The following is a 15,905-nucleotide window of genomic DNA, read 5'->3' on the forward strand; positions in this document are numbered from 1 at the left end:
AAAAGTATTGTTTAAGAGATATTTTAAGATATTTGTGTGAAATATTCCCTCCTAAAATTTTCCTTAATTCTCCAAGAAATTCCCATATGCCCCACTCTAATAAATCACTATTTACTAGAAGTTTAAGAATGTAAGATTAAAGATATCTTCCATACAAAACCTAAGAACTGTACCATAATCAGTCTAATTGGTGGTATACAATATCCCGTTTCTAGAGAAGTTAAATCTATGGTGAAAAGGAGAAACTCAATTCTTGTATGATTTTTAAGGTAGAGACAAATGTCTAGTTTGAAGTAGAAAATGAGGATTTAAATATCAGAGCCAACATGGAGAAATCTATCATTTGTTTTTATACATGCTCATGTTTGAAAAAGCAATCTAGTAATTATTACATTTGTCAAAAGAATGAGTACAATGTGTATATTGTGGAGTCAGGCTATAAAACTGATTAAAGCAAATGCAAACCTACATGTGAACAGATTCTAAAATATAATTTCAAGATATGAAACCAGTCAATTTTATTTCTAATAGGAAATTCCTGTATGTACAAAACATTTATTTAACATCAGGAGACCAACTCTTACAATGTTTAAAACAGAACTTAGAACTTTAATGATGAAACATTTTGAACATTTTAGAATGGCATCTGTTAGCTGAAAAACAGGCAGGTGAAATTAACAAAAGGATCAATGAGGTCTTTCAAAGATGGTTTTAATTATTAGACGTTCTTAGCAGTTAAGTAGAACATTTTCAATGGTAAGACATGATTTTTCTAAAAGTTGGTTTTTCATTTAATAAATGTATTTTCAATCCACTTCCTTTTAAGACCCCCGCCCCCATTTTTAAGAATGGAGAAACAAAACTCCCAAGATTAGAGACATTGATTTATCTTAGGTGTGACAACAGCTACACCTAGTGGCTGGAGTTGAGTAATGCATTTTTCTAGCCCTATTGTTATAAAAGTAAATTCAGAAATGATCATTTTTCAACTTATTTAGGCTTTTAGGATAAGTGTGACCTTTTAATTAACTACGTTTTAAGTAAATACTCAAGAATCTTTGGGAACAAAAGCCTTGGATCATAAGCTTGAACCAAGTATCCAGAATTTTTAGTATTCAAAAGTAGCTAAAATAAAACTCAAACCAAAGAGAGAACATACAGATACTTTATTGCTCACCTTTCACACAAAGCACACCTCCAGCCATTTTCTTTCACAGCTTGACAATGTTTACGTATACAAAAACCCAGCAAGAAGCATCATGGCGTGTAGATTTCAGTAAAGGAGAATGTAAAACATCAACTCAGCCAGGCTTTTGTTTTCTGCAGCAATAATAAAGGGCCTCCTGCACTAAGCAAAATCTACCTTACTTTGTAGTGCATTTCTTCAATTACAAAAAAAGTCTCCTGCCCGAAGCAAACTAACTTGTATCTGCTGAGCCAGTGGTATTAACTCGTGCATAAAACAAATTTCGGTTTGCTATTTCTTCTAGCAGACTTCAAGTAAAAACAAGGTTGAACGAGGAACTTGTTTTGGATGGATGCAGGTCAGTTTGAGTTGCTATACTTAACTAAATGCCTAAATGTACTATAGGTTCACAACTTAGTTTGCTTTTATAGTCTTTATGGAATTTGGCCGTGTTCAAGGTTTTCAGAGTTGAGCATATGGTACAGTATTCCATCAACTGAATAAGGCTACTGAATGTGCTATCTGCAGAAGAGCTCATTTAATAGGAACTGACCTAATGGGTCTATCATGAAGCAAATGTGGCACAACCTCTCTGAATAAAATGCCAATCGGGGCAGAATTGTGCTCGGAAAATAGGCATTACAATATTTTACACAAAACACATATAAATGGATTGTTAATATGAGGACAATTTCCTAGTAGTAAATCTAAAAAAGTCTAGGTGAATCCTCATTTTCAAAACTGCATATTGAAAACTACTTTATTCAAGTAATTTCTTCAAAAAAAGTATGCATGTTCTGACTGTGGAATTAGTCTACTAGTCAATTAAAGGCAACTTTAATTACCTTTTAAAAACTTTTTTTCATAGAAAGGAGAGATGTTGTATGTTGTATGTGTTTCTCAAATAAACAGCATTATGTAAGTCCATTAAAAACAACAACAACAACAAAAAAAAAAAAAAAAAAAAAAACAGAATCAAAGGAAGACCTACAATGTTTATGCCAAGCAGGAATCTGCCTGCCACCACCTGTGGTCTCACGTTATTCAAAATAGATGCTGGACTCAGGATTCTGAAACTAAGTTTCTATTATTTGAGCTCTAGCAAAATGTAAGGTTCTGTAGCCTCAACTAGTATAATGTCTTCCCTGTCCAAATCCAGAATGATTATACTGATAGCCTCCATGCTGGAAGTGTTGTTCAAACTGACCCCCTTGGTGGTAAGTCTGGCTCCCCCTTCCTCCCCACCCACCTCCCTGGCCTCCACGACCACCCCGGCCTCCACGACCACCTCTCCCACCACGACCACCACCTCGATCACTGTGGTGCCCACCATCTTGGTATCTATTGTCCTGCTGGTATCCACCACCCTGGTATCCACTTCCTGTGTATGAAGATGTTTGGAAACCACTATAACCACCGCCTTGATAACTACTACTGTGGCCACCATGATAGCCACCTGGCTGGAAACCTGAATCTCGATAACCACCATCTTGGTAGCCGCCTCCTCCTCCTCCTCCTCCTCCTCCTCCTCCTCCTCCTCCTCCTCCTCCACTCCCACCATCTGTCCAGCCTCCTTGATGCTTATTTCCTCTTCCTCCCCCTCGGCCACCATGGTCATAGCCACCACGTCCACCTCTCCCTCCTCCTTGTTCATGACCTCCACGTCCACCGTATGAGGAATGTTCATAACCACCTCTCCCTCCTCCTCGACCTCCTGCTTGCTGCTGGGGGCCATCTTGCCTTTTCTGCCATGGTGGCATCTCTGGGGGTGGAGGTTCAATTTCATTGGGTCTACCACCTCTGTCAGGTACCCTGCCCATCAACACCTATGGAATAAGAAAGATATTTTTAAACTATCTCACTTTATCAATAGAGCTAAATATATTAGCTTAAAATTAAAATTAAAAAATTAAAGGTACTCTAATCACCTTATTGATGGCACAGGCAGTCTTTTCTCTTATGGAACCACTGCTTGTCCTTAAAATCTTTGACAAGTCTTGCCTTGCAGCCAAAAGATGAGCAACAGAAATAGTGCTTTTAGGAGATAAGACTGAACGCTTCGGCTGATAAACCTTGGCTAATTTTTCTGTCTGACTCTGTAGAAAGAAAAGTGTTCAAAGAAAAATATCAATTTTCAGAACAACTTAACAAACACTCATATTAAGTAAGTTAAAGATCTGATGACAATGTTTATTAAATTCCAGATGGTAGGAAAAGTTACATACTCACCACTGCTCCTACCTAGTCAAGACTTATCTGTGTAAGTATAGCTGCCAGACTTGCTGATACAGTAGGAGTGAAAGTGCAGCTAGGGGTGGGGTAGGGTCCTTCCCTTTAGATGTTTAGGGATCATGTCTATAAATACTATACTTATTTATACTTATTATTTAATATGTACCTTAGCTCTGTCAGACCAGCCAAAGGACTGAACAGTGACATCCAAACGTTTTATTAGCAGTTTTCTCCGAACTTCATATTCATTAGCTATGGCTTGGTTAATTGCTTCTATCTTTTCCTGAAGTAAAATTAAAAAGACCAGTTAGAATTTAAAGCACTTGACCATGTGTTCCTAAAGAAGAGACACTGTATTTTATCTGTTTCCCTTATACTGCAATCCCTAGTAATTAACACATGTAGTCCTTTCCACTTGGTAATACATTAATAGTTACTGAAATACTAGGCAAAAAGTATGTTAAGCCTCAAAACATAATAAAGATTGTGTAAAGTACAAAATTCTTGTTTAGCTCCTCACAATTCACTATGTGAAACTCTGCCCAATGATGTTTTTGGCTTGAATCCATTTGGTGATTAGAAATAAGCATTATACTGAACTTCAATTTATTTTATTCAGCTTGTGAAAATTTTAAAAGTTATGAGATAAGTACTTCTAATCTTACATAGAATTATTCTGAATAAATATTGAGACTCACAAAAATGATTCTAAGGCTGTTCATCTAGAAAACCATGTATTAGGAAACACAACTTAAAAAGCACAAAATATAAGTGCTCACACAAAAGTCATGGAACAGATGGTTCCTTACAGTTTACCCGAGGATCTCTACTTACCCAGTGGGCTGGTCCCATCGGCTTCTTGAGTAAAGGCTTTCCCACATGATTAGGTGGAACTTTTGCTAATGTTTCCTTTAACTGACACAAAAACATAAATAAATGAACAAAAAATCTGAAAGTAAAACATATCCTCATCATCTTCCCAAATCCCATCATATCTTGTCATCAAAAGAAGATTCCTGACAGAGGCAAAGGAGGAGGATGTTTTGAAACGAAAATGTAAAGACCCATGAGAAACACTCACTTGTCCCACTCCTCACGAGCCTACAGAAGCATGAATTCTTCACTGGACCTAGAACAGTGCCTGACAACAGTGCCCTCAATGAGCGCTTGCTGAATGAATGAATGAACACAGAAAAATATGGACTAGATACACTGCTGCGCCCCTGTAGCATTCAGCCAAATCTGTGCATCATGGTGTCGATCTACTCCACTCTGCAAATGTACCAATTCTCAGAGTCCAGCAGATATACATATAAGGAAAAATTCTGCTACAACAAATACCATCCTCTTTTACTCATTTTTTTTGTTGTTGCTAAAATTGCTTATTCCTAATCAATTACATAAAATAACTATTGCCAAGACGTGGTATGAAAACAAGTCCAATTCATTTTCACATACTAGATTAAATTAGCAGTCAATAAATCTAGTTTGCTAATTACATTGTCTGTGGCTGTGTCCTGCTGCAACAGCAGAGTTGCATCATTTTCAGAGACAGTGCATGGGTTGAAAAGCCAGAAATATTTACTACCTGGACCTTTAAGAAAAATCTGGCCAACCCAAATATATAAGACCCAGAGTGACTGGATTAAACAAATATTAACATCCTTTTCAGTCCAGTCAATGGGATAGGGTGATATCATTTAATGATAAAGACCTTAAAAATTAATTGTATAAAAGTTCAATGACAAATTTTAAAAAGGACTTATATCTTAATTATTTTTACATTATATTAGCTTATGTCAGCTCATAAACCAAGGAGTCAAGTTTCCTTTTTGAAAAAGAAACATGCTAATATGTTTTGTAAAATGTTAAAACACTAATTTCTCTTTAAGGCATCTAGGATTTAAAACCCAAAACTCATTTAGTAACAATTACTTAAGAATATGAACATCAGGTTCCCATTAAGAGAAATAAACTTAATGTTTCATTTCAAACAAATGTAGGACTATGCCTTTAATACACTACAATCTGGTACTAAAGGTCTTACTTTTTTTTCAATCCCGCTGAAGAATTGGAACATAGTTATATTGGCTGGAGGTTTGGACATTCCTAGAGCAATACATATGCCTTTCAACTCTTGAAAGACCTCACTACCGCCTCCTTCTTGAGCTTTTTTTGGAGGAGCATTCACACAGAGCATTCTGGCAGCTTCTAGTTCTGAGATGAGGTATGCTGAAGTAAACAAAATAAGATTTCAAATGAGATACAGCTATAGTTAATAGTCATAAGTCTGGAGTCACAACTCTATAGACCTAATGATATGTAACTTTTAAAGCTGCAAGAATGGATAAAAACATGAAAGAAAAAACATTTTTACCTGTAAATGACATAACATAGATACTGGTTATGTAATTCAGGTATTTCACCAATATATAATGCTTAAAAGTCAATTTAAAAATAAGCAATTCTTCTTTGGAACCAAAGGATCAAGGGAGATCACATCTACAGATTTGGATTCTTGCATTCTACCATTAAGGAACCTCCAGAACAAGGGTTGGCATCTGTTAAACAATTTGTAGAAAGTGATTGGTGGCCAATTTTTAGTGACGGTTAAAAAAAAGCGCGCGCACACACACATATGTATGTACGTAACATATACGTGAGTGTGTATTTTAACTTCTCCCCACTTGTGAGCACCAGTGATATATCTATCTTGCTCTCTTGTCTCCCAATAATAAGGTAGCCTGTTAAACCAACCGTTTAACTTGCGGGAGAAGTGGGAAGGTACCAACTCCCCAAAGTTCCTTTCCATGTTTCCAGCATCCTCATGCTACCATCTGGCTGGTGAAGAAAGCCCTCCTCCATCTCTGCCCTCCTCAGGGTGCCCTTCCCCCTACTTTTCTTACCTCACTCCCCGCAAACAACAAAACTTCAAATCACTTTTTAGCAGAATCTCCTTTGTGTCAATATCATCCCCTTGAGTGCTGATTTTTAGCCAGGTATAGTGAGGGCCACAGTCTGTTTCAGGCAATTCAATTGAAGGTCCAAATATTAAATTCCATTCCCTTAAACTTCCCAAGGACATTTCAATTTTTATAAAATGACAGTTAAGAATCATTTGAATCTTAAGACTTTCAGGTTATGTGGCAAAGGGAAATAATTCTAAGAGGGTAGTTTTAGACAAAGACATTTTGTAGGCCCTTAAGTCCTATGGGAAGTACAAAACACTGATCAGTTTGAATATCTCATTTACTACCCTCAAGGTGTAAGGTTAGGAGCACAGGGGGACCATAATTGGGCAAATCATTTCTGAAAAGCTGCCAACTTCTGTTCTAAAACAATAAACACAGCTAAATTTCTGCAAAGGCCATTCTAAATAGATTTGATAAAATCTTAATGTGTTCCATATAGCAAGCTGCACTTATGTTTTAAAACATCTAAACAGTAAAACCCAGTTATGAAAATAAACACTTATTGTTATGGGTTTTACTAGCAGATTGCCACACTCATTGTCTGTGGCTGCTTTCCTGCTCCAACAGCAGAGTTGCATAGTTTTTACAGAGACAGTGCATGGGTTGCACAGCCAGAAATACTTACTACCTGGCTCTTTAAGAAAAAGTTTGCCAACCCTTGTTCTAGAAAATCACACACTACATGATTTAATAAAAAGACTCTCTAAATTTGGGACAACATAGTTCATGTATTAACAAAATTAGTTCACCAATATAATTACCATGAAAAAAACTTTAAATGTGACTGATGTTTTCAAAAGGAAAGGCATTAGAGATATTACAAAAAACAAACTAGAGAGTATCTCTACTTATGATATAGTTGAAAATAAAGACATAGTCTCACCCCAAAAAAGATGACTAACTCTTCTTCTATTAGAAACTGTGATCTGACTTAACTTACCCACAGGAAACAATCTGAGGACCACAAAAGGCCAAAGAATAGCCAAAACAGAGTCCCTTTTTTTTTTTTTCAAAACAGAGTCCTTATTCTGACACATGAGTGACTTTTTCTACCTCTCCAAGACTATTCTATTTCATGAACAGTTCTCATGAAGTTTATTTGTTCTTCCCCTCAAAATATAATATGCTAAAGGACTCAATTTGGGAGGCAAGGGTGCTGGAAGTAGAATTACAGCATCAAGATGTGACAACTGATGTGTGGGGAAAGATGAGAAATAGTTGCACAGAGCAGCAATGAGTATGTATAAAAAATGCTGGAATGAAAGAGAGGTTACAAACTGAGAACACTTTAGAAAGGGGAAACAGTGGAGGCAAAGGCAAAGAGGGAAATAGCATGCATGTATGAAAAATTAAAAGACAAGTAACCTTTGGCTGATTTAGTCATTTAGTTGAGGAACAAACAGTTGGATAGTCTTGAAAAGCTTTTGAGGTGATAGCACATTAAAAATAAAGTCTATTATTATGACCCTGAGTCCAAAATAATTTCAGTGCAATCTGCTTAAGAAATGGGGAAGATATAAAAATGTTTTATGAAGATTTACATTTAAAGTGGGTTTTATAAGTATCAATGCTAAAAAGCTAAACTCTGAGCAATTCAGGGTCATTACTAGGTATTCCATACAGCTGTTACCTTCCTGCATATTAACATATTCTAAGTGTCAAATACTATTGGTGAGGGTAAACAATGTACAGAGAGAGTCAGCTGAATACAATGCTTTTGAGCTAGTTATGGAATTATACAACTGAATGAAAATCTAAGAGCCATATGCAGCAACATCAATACCTAAAGCAATACCTACCCTTATGTGCATACTCCCCCTCCTCCAGCAGCAATCACTTGACCAAGGGGAAGTTAAGAAAGGGATTTTGGAATAACTTAGTGCCCAAGTATAATGGCTATGAGCAACTTTTTAAAAAACTTAAATCTTCAGAACTGCAATATGAAGTATAATTTTTCAGAGACACTTAAAAAATCCTTTGAATAGTGTTTATCGTAACAAGAACTTAATAATCAATTAACCAAAGCTTAGTTTAAATGTGTTTTAGAATGATATAACAATTCTGAGTTAAGATTACTGGTTGTGTTTATTATAAAGTTTACACAAGGCAATAAAATTTGTGAGTCTGTTTACTATTTTTCATGGTGAAAAGGCAAACAATTGTTAGTATATTAAAAAAACATAGAAGGAAAGAACTTTTTATAAAATCTTACTTCCTGGAATGATCAATAAGTACGGGAACTATCCAAGTTTATTACAGAATGTTTACAAATAAATCAAAACCCTCCAAATAATTCAAACCACAAACACATATAAATAAGATAAATTACTTTAATAATTACATTAACTCTATCTAGTAAATGCTTACTCTCCTCAAAGAATTAATAAGTGAAGTCTTTGTTATTTCCACACTGTCTTCCCAGTCTACTTAAAAATGTGCTTCTGGTCTAGAATGCAAAGATTTAACAATCACACACTCTTTTAACATTCCAGCATACCATTGGTCACATCAGATGAAGCAAAACAGCCTGAGAACCACCAAAGGTGTAATAATAAAGGAGCATCAATCATACAGTCAATAATGCTACCAGTGCATTTGCCCACAATCTGCTCCTAAATCGGAAATTTAAGAACATTTTGTTTAAAATAGTAGTAGAATTATATTTGTAACATAATTAAAAAATCAGTTTATTAGTCATGAAAAACAAATAGAAAAAATAACTACATTCTAATAGCCATGAACTTACTGAGCAAAAGGAGGCAGTTCTTCTGTATGAGAAGGCGCTTGGTCACATCCCCAGAGGTCAGTGAAAGATATGGACAGTTCATCTCCCCTAGTAGCCCACTCACCTCAAGCTGGAATTCTTCAGCCTCACTTGGACCTTTTCAAGAATTAAAATAATCTTATTTAATAATACTGTTGTTTTTCCATTAGCATAACTATTACATATTAAAAACTGAAATTTTAATGGGCCTTTCCAAACTTGAGTTCCTTTCCCTTCTAATTTGTTCTTTCTTACACCACTGAAAATTTCTTTCTTACACTGCACATTAGGTTATTCCTTTATATGACAATCTTTAATGGCTCCTAATGTATACCTCATGTAATTAATTTTTTCAGTTTGCCTTTAATGAATCTTCACAGCTACTCATGTTTGCCCTTCCCTGCTCATTCGATTATCATCATCTACTTACCACTTCCTCAAATAATCCCTCTATTGGTGCCAGTCATCTTCTCATTAAGCCCTCATTTATTTCCTGTCACTGATAAGCCTACTGCTCTCTTCTCCTCCAGCAAATCCCACTTATCCAAAAACCCAGCGGTCTTGCTCCTTGACAAACTTTCTCTAAGTACTATTGCTCTGCCTGTGAACCACATAGGGAAGCATTTAATTACTGTACTAATCTCCAGTTATTTCATTTGTACCTAATATTCCCAGTTAGACTAAGTTTGAAGGCAGCAAATATAACTTATAGTTCATATTTCCATAATGTGAAAAAAGGTAAACAGTAAAAAGGCTTTGGGTAAGCCAAAGGTGGGGTTGCTTTCTTCTGTATCATTTTGATGGTTCCATATTCCGTATCAAAGATGGGTAAAAATTAAACTTTAATTTATCTGACCCCAGTCCAAGGATTGTATTATCAATGTTTTGCAAACTGATTTATAAACGTTGGGTTCCACAGTGCTCCTTTAGAGGCACCTGGGGAAGTGAGGTAGTAACACAGGAAGACTGTATTATCAGTGTTTTCTTAGCTATCATCTATGCAGCCTGGAGTTCCATAGAGGTCCTTCACAGGCAGCTAGGGAGGACCAGGAGAAAATGTCTGTGCTAAAAGTACCCCCCTCTCCAAGTCAAACAGATCAGCTATATTTTCTCACCTGTTTTATGTGTTGGGTTCCATATAATGCGCCACTTAAATAAAGGGGCTGCAAGTTTAAATCTTACAATTTCTTGACATGTTAGGTCAAGAGGTACTGTAGGTACTGTAGCTAAGAACAGGGTCTCTGAACTTGACTGCTGAGGTTGAGTCCTAGTTCTGCCTCCAATGGGTTATGTGACAAAACTTCTTTAAGCTTCTTTGTTAAAATGTATGAGAGTAATCAAACATGCCCCATAGGGTTGCCCCGAGTTAAGATATGTAAAGTGCTTAGAACTTGTAAGTACAATGATCCTAAGCTCTGCTATTGTTACACCTGACTTTCCTTAATAATTAGAATTGGGGAAAAGCTCAGTGGTAAAGTGCCTGCTTCAAGCCCAAGGCCTTGTGCTCAATCCCCAGAAAACACATATTCACAGACAAGAAGTGGATGCAACTAACATGTCTACATTAAACACTAACATGCAAGTGAGTAAACTCTTCAAAATGGGATTATGTGGGGGGGAAGGGGATTATGGGTATTATTTTTCCTAAGGGTGGGGTTAACAGGTGGGCATTTTTGTTTGTCTCCTATTATAGGTTTACTTATGGCAACAAGGAACCAGATGGTGGAGTGTCAGGTTCCAAGTTTTTGTCTCTTTTGCAGAGTTGACAAACTAATGCTCAAGAGATGACAAAAATGACGAATATAAAGCAGCTCTCAGCCCTATAAATCTGATGGTGCTGGATCTGGTCTTGATGTATTTAAGATACATTCTTACGATAAGGTTTTTTGACTAAGCAGTTTCCTTCCTCCATAGCACAGCAGAATTATAATACATTTGCTTTACATGATATAATGTGCTTCTGGAATCTAACAGTCCTAAAAGGAAAAATTTCTAGTTCTAGCCACCAATTCAGGATCTCATGATACATATTATGCAAAAAAATGGAAAGTTCATATATTCCATACTTGTACTATCCGTTTTTCTGTATTACAGTAACAGGGTCTTTTCAGTCTCCACAATTTTTTTTTAAAGTTACATGACTACATTCTGTTTTTTAAACTTCTGAATCACCTTATCTCTAAAAAACCTATGGAGGAAAAAAAGTATATTGGTTCTTTAACAAAACACTCTTTACATTTACAAAAAAACATGAAATTTAAGCTTTAGTATCAATAATGTTAACTGACAATACAATTTTATGTTTATACTTTACACCTCTAAATAAATGTTTACTTACTGTTAGTTGCTTGAACATTTTCCTCTAGTTTACAGAGCACTCTTAATTCAGATACCAGCCAAGCACAGAGTTTAGTAAACTCGGGGGAACTGGCTCCAGCAGAGACTGCTTGAGACAGTGCGCCATCATCCAACAATGGGCCCTTGTAACTGGTGAAAAAGGAATTACACTTCAGAAGAATATAAAGCCCCCCTAGGAGACTACGGGTAAAATAGTCTATGTATTATTTATATAATTAAGCAATAAGGGTAAATTATTATGACCAATTTCTAAACTTGCAAATGTAAACAAAACAGAACTTGCTGAACCATTTTAAAAATAAGCCAAAAGGTAACTGTACTTACATTCTTCAGAATATATGTGAATATTTAACAGAACCACATCTGATATTAAATTATGTCAACTTTTGTACATTTACTGAAAGCTCTTATTTTAGGTTTACTTCCTTACTGTTATGAAATATTAAAACCAATTAACAAGTGATAGCTAATTATACTGGCACTATTTCAGAAATAAAGCTTTTAAGTTATCCATGCTAGATTTTTTTCCAGAAATCAATTAGGTTAGGTTTTTAGTGACTTCTTTCAACCCCCCTTCCCCCCAAAAAAACTTTCTAATTAAACATTTACTTTCTTTTTCTATACTTAATGGCAGTTAAGGTTAGTAAGACAGCCAGGTTAGGTGGCATGTGCCTGTAATTCCAGCTATTTGGAATCTAAGGCAGGATGTTTGCAGGTTTGCAGGAACTTAATGATACTGTCTTAAAAAATAAAATGGGCTAGTGATGTAGCTTAATGGCAGAGCACCCCTAGGTTCAATCTCTATCAGCATAAAAATGAATAAATTATAAGTGAGGCCCTAAGCAAGTTAGAAACAGACCCTGTCTCAAAATAAAAAATAAAAAGGACTGAAGATGTGGCTTAGGGTAAAGCAATGCTGGGGTTCAATCTCTAGTCCAAAAAAAAAAAAAAAAAAGTAAAACATACTAGTAGTACCAGAAAAATATCAAGATTACTTTAATAACTGTTAGTCAGTTGAATCAGTACGTATGAATCCTAATCTTCTGTAAGTAATCCCAAAGCAATCATAAAAATTTATAAAATGTTCAAACATTCATGACAATAATAAACACCCATTACCTTATTCTAGAATTTAAGGTTTTGCTATTCAAAATAATCTTAAATACATATGTTCAGATTGTTTTATATTTATTTAAATGAAATACTGATTAAAACATTATTATTAAACATGACATTATATATGCTTAACATAATGTGAGAATTAGCGGTATTGATATGTTAAAGAAATTAAACTTCTTGATCCCTTTAAAATATGATTACATTTACAAAAGAAATAGAATGGGAAGCAGGATGTGGTGGCACATGCCTGTAATCCCAACCACTAGGGAGGCTGAGGCAGGAGGATGGCAAGTTTGAGTCCAATAGGGACAACTTAAAGAAACTGTGTCAAAATAAAAAATAATTTTTAAAAAGGTGGGGAGGGGAGGGTATAGCTCAGTGGTAGTAGTTTCTTCACATGTGCAAGGCTCTGGATTTGATCCCCAGTGTTCACAAAAAATGCAAGCAAAGCAAACATGCAAGCTTACATAAAATTGAGATTATAGCCAGGAATGCTGGCATATGTCTGTAATCCCAGCTATTGGAGTGGCTCAGGCAGGAGGAATATATATAAGAGACTAGCATGGGAACTCAGGGAGACTCTGTCTCAAAATAAAATTTTAAAAAGAGATCTAGGGGTACAGCTCAGAGATAGAGTACTCAGAGATAGAGTACTACTGTTAAAAAAAGAGATGCCAAGAGTGGTGACCCATGCCTATAATCCTAGTGACTCAGAAGGCTGAGGCAGGAGGATTCTAAGTCCGAAGCCAGCCACAATAATTTTAGTAAGAACCTGTCTCAAAAAAAGGGGGTCAGGGAGTCCTGGGGATGTAGATCAGTGATGTATCCCTGGGTTTAATGCTTAGTACAAAAAAAGATTAAAAAAAAAAAAAAAAAGATTATTGGGGCTACGGCAGTAGCTCATTGGCAGAGTGCTTGCCTAGCACATGTGAGGCACTGGATTCAATCTTAGCACCACCCAAAAATTAAAAAAAAAAAAAGAAAGGCATTCTGTCTGTCCATCTAAAATACAAAAATAAATAAATAAATAAAAATTAAAAAAAAAACAAAAAGACTACTGAAATTATACATAGTCTAGAATGTAAACAGAAAAAAAAAATCACACATTAGTAGACACTGGAAAGAAGAGACTGGGCCTAGAAATTCCTTCTTGAGTTTCATATTTAGACTTTATTAACTTATTCAACAAGTAGTTACTGAATTTCTACTGTGTGCCAAGTTAAGAGATAAAAAGATAGTCATTCACCTCTAACACTTTTCACTGAATAAAAGGACGTGTCAATCAATTAAGCATGTATTTTAACATTTGAGTCACCAAATTACGTTAAAATTTATAAAAATTCCTTGATTTATATTACAACCTAATGATTTACTTGACTACAATTATTATAGTAATAATTACTTTCATAGTACCCAAGAGGAAAACAAAACATACACTTAAACCTTAAGTGTCATTTATGCCCTAATGAAAGAAATAAGCCCCTAAAGCCTGGAACATTCATGAACATTTAGATCAAGTTTCAAAGAAAAGAACAATGGTAATTCACTTTGACAAAGAAAGATAAGTACCACTGCTGCCTTTCCTAAAGATTTCTACTAAAACAGCAAACACATCCTTAAGGGTGTTTTCCTAAAGAAAGGTTTCTCTTAAGGGTTTCCACGTCCTGGAAAGGTCATAAGGAATGTTGTGACAAAGGACTAGTTACTAATAAACACAACTAGCTAAATCTGTACTTTTTTATTTTCTTCTTCTTCTTTTTTTTTTGATATAGTACCTGTAAGCAAATACTGAATCATACAATTTGTTTCTGGAACCATATTTAGCCCAAGAGGTTCCAAGTTCTCAAATTTAATAGAGTAAATTGATCTGGGTGACCCAGTGTGATAAGAAGCCCTACTTCCAAGCTCCTAGATATGATGAATTATGATTGGGTAACTGTTAAGAGAGGGAGAGAGAAAATGCAAACAAATATGCCGGTTCTTGGTGGCTGAAGATGATCGTAGGCTAAAGGGTCTCAAGAGGGCAGTGTCAGAGTCAGAGGAAACTGTCAGTTGTTCCCAGAGAAGTGGTGATAGGTTAGGTGCACAGCTGAGCAGGCTAGAGGGACGCATGCAGCGCCCAACATGTGCCTTAGCGAAGCCTAGGTGCATGCAGAGGATGACTGGGCAAAGGAGATTTTTTTTTTTTTTTGAGAGAAGTGGGGTGTGGTAGAAACAGAGGCTCAACGCGGGGGCAGGAAATTTGGAGAACAAGTAGGAAAACAATCAACTTTGGCAACCTCTAGAGTGGGGGTAGTGCAGAAGGATGGGAGCAAGCAGAGAAGCTCGGGGAATGGGGGTGGCGAGAACCAAAGCCCAGACAATGACACGCATGACTGACAAACGCTGCGGGCAACTCGGCTACGGGGAGCTCCGGGGCAAGACTAGGGGTGTTGGGGCTGGAGGGCCCGAGCCGGCAGGGAAGGCAGTGGACGTGGCACTGGGGGTCCCGGGGCCACAGAGAAGCGACAGCAGGAGCCACGGGGTGAGGCATGGAGAGGCAGGTGTCTCCGACTGGGGCGCAGAAGGAGTTCTCGGGGCGTCAGCAGTGTGGGGTTTGAGAGACCCGTGCCCTGGCAGTCTTACCCTAGGTCTTCCAACGACTCCAAGATGTCAGTCTCCATGAGGTCACACTCCATGCTACTGTGGTATTCAAATTTCCGAGGCGTCAGGCTCCCCTCTTCGCCGGCAACGCGTACACTCGCGCATGCGCTCTCTCCCCGGAACTTCCAAATCGACAGCTGGCGCCTCAGCCTCTGTACTGCGCATGTCCCGAGCGTGCGCAGGCGGCTGGGACCGGCCTGCCGCCCCACCCCCACTCGCTAAAGGCTTGCTGGGCTGCACGGGTCTGCACATGCGTACTACTAAATGGTGAAGTCGGCCGCCCCAAGAAGGGCAGGAGGGACTGGCTGCGTGGCAGATGGGCCTGGGGACCTGGCGAGGGGGAACGCTCTAAATCCTCCTTGTACGCATGTGCATATCTTGGGCGAGGCGGGAGGGGGCGGGGCTTGAAGGTGGGGGTTGTCAGGGGTGGGGCTTGTCGGGGGTGGATCTCGGGACTCGGTGGGGTGTTGGCAGTGGATCCCAGTCTGCAAACCCGGGAGTAAAACCTAGTAGAGCTCCGAAGCATGCTGGCGTGTTCCAGTTTTAACTGTGGGTTAGAGAGAAAGAGAAAACGTGTGCATTCTCGACTGATTGCCCAGGACAGTGGCAGACGGGCCAAGAACCGACATGG

At 37.4% G+C, this 15,905-nt stretch overlaps 1 protein-coding gene across 1 annotated transcript; it reads right to left on the reverse strand.

Annotated features, from left to right (window-relative positions):
- Window positions 1-1,153: 1,153 nt before the first annotated feature.
- On the reverse strand, window positions 1,154-15,415 carry Fam98a (family with sequence similarity 98 member A). Its single transcript, XM_046441625.2, has 8 exons — window positions 15,257-15,415; window positions 11,493-11,641; window positions 9,137-9,271; window positions 5,466-5,650; window positions 4,253-4,333; window positions 3,585-3,701; window positions 3,115-3,282; window positions 1,154-3,012 (listed from the first exon to the last, which is right to left on the reverse strand). The coding sequence occupies exons 1-8, from the start codon at window positions 15,307-15,309 to the stop codon at window positions 2,311-2,313; spliced, it is 1,590 nt and encodes a 529-aa protein (XP_046297581.1). The 5' UTR covers window positions 15,310-15,415; the 3' UTR covers window positions 1,154-2,310.
- Window positions 15,416-15,905: the final 490 nt, after the last annotated feature.

Source organism: Marmota monax, unplaced genomic scaffold (assembly GCF_021218885.2).
Source record: "Marmota monax isolate L192 unplaced genomic scaffold, Marmota_monax_Labrador192_F-V1.1 WCK01_AAM20220418_F8-fsc00010, whole genome shotgun sequence".
Taxonomy (NCBI): Eukaryota; Metazoa; Chordata; class Mammalia; order Rodentia; family Sciuridae; genus Marmota; species Marmota monax.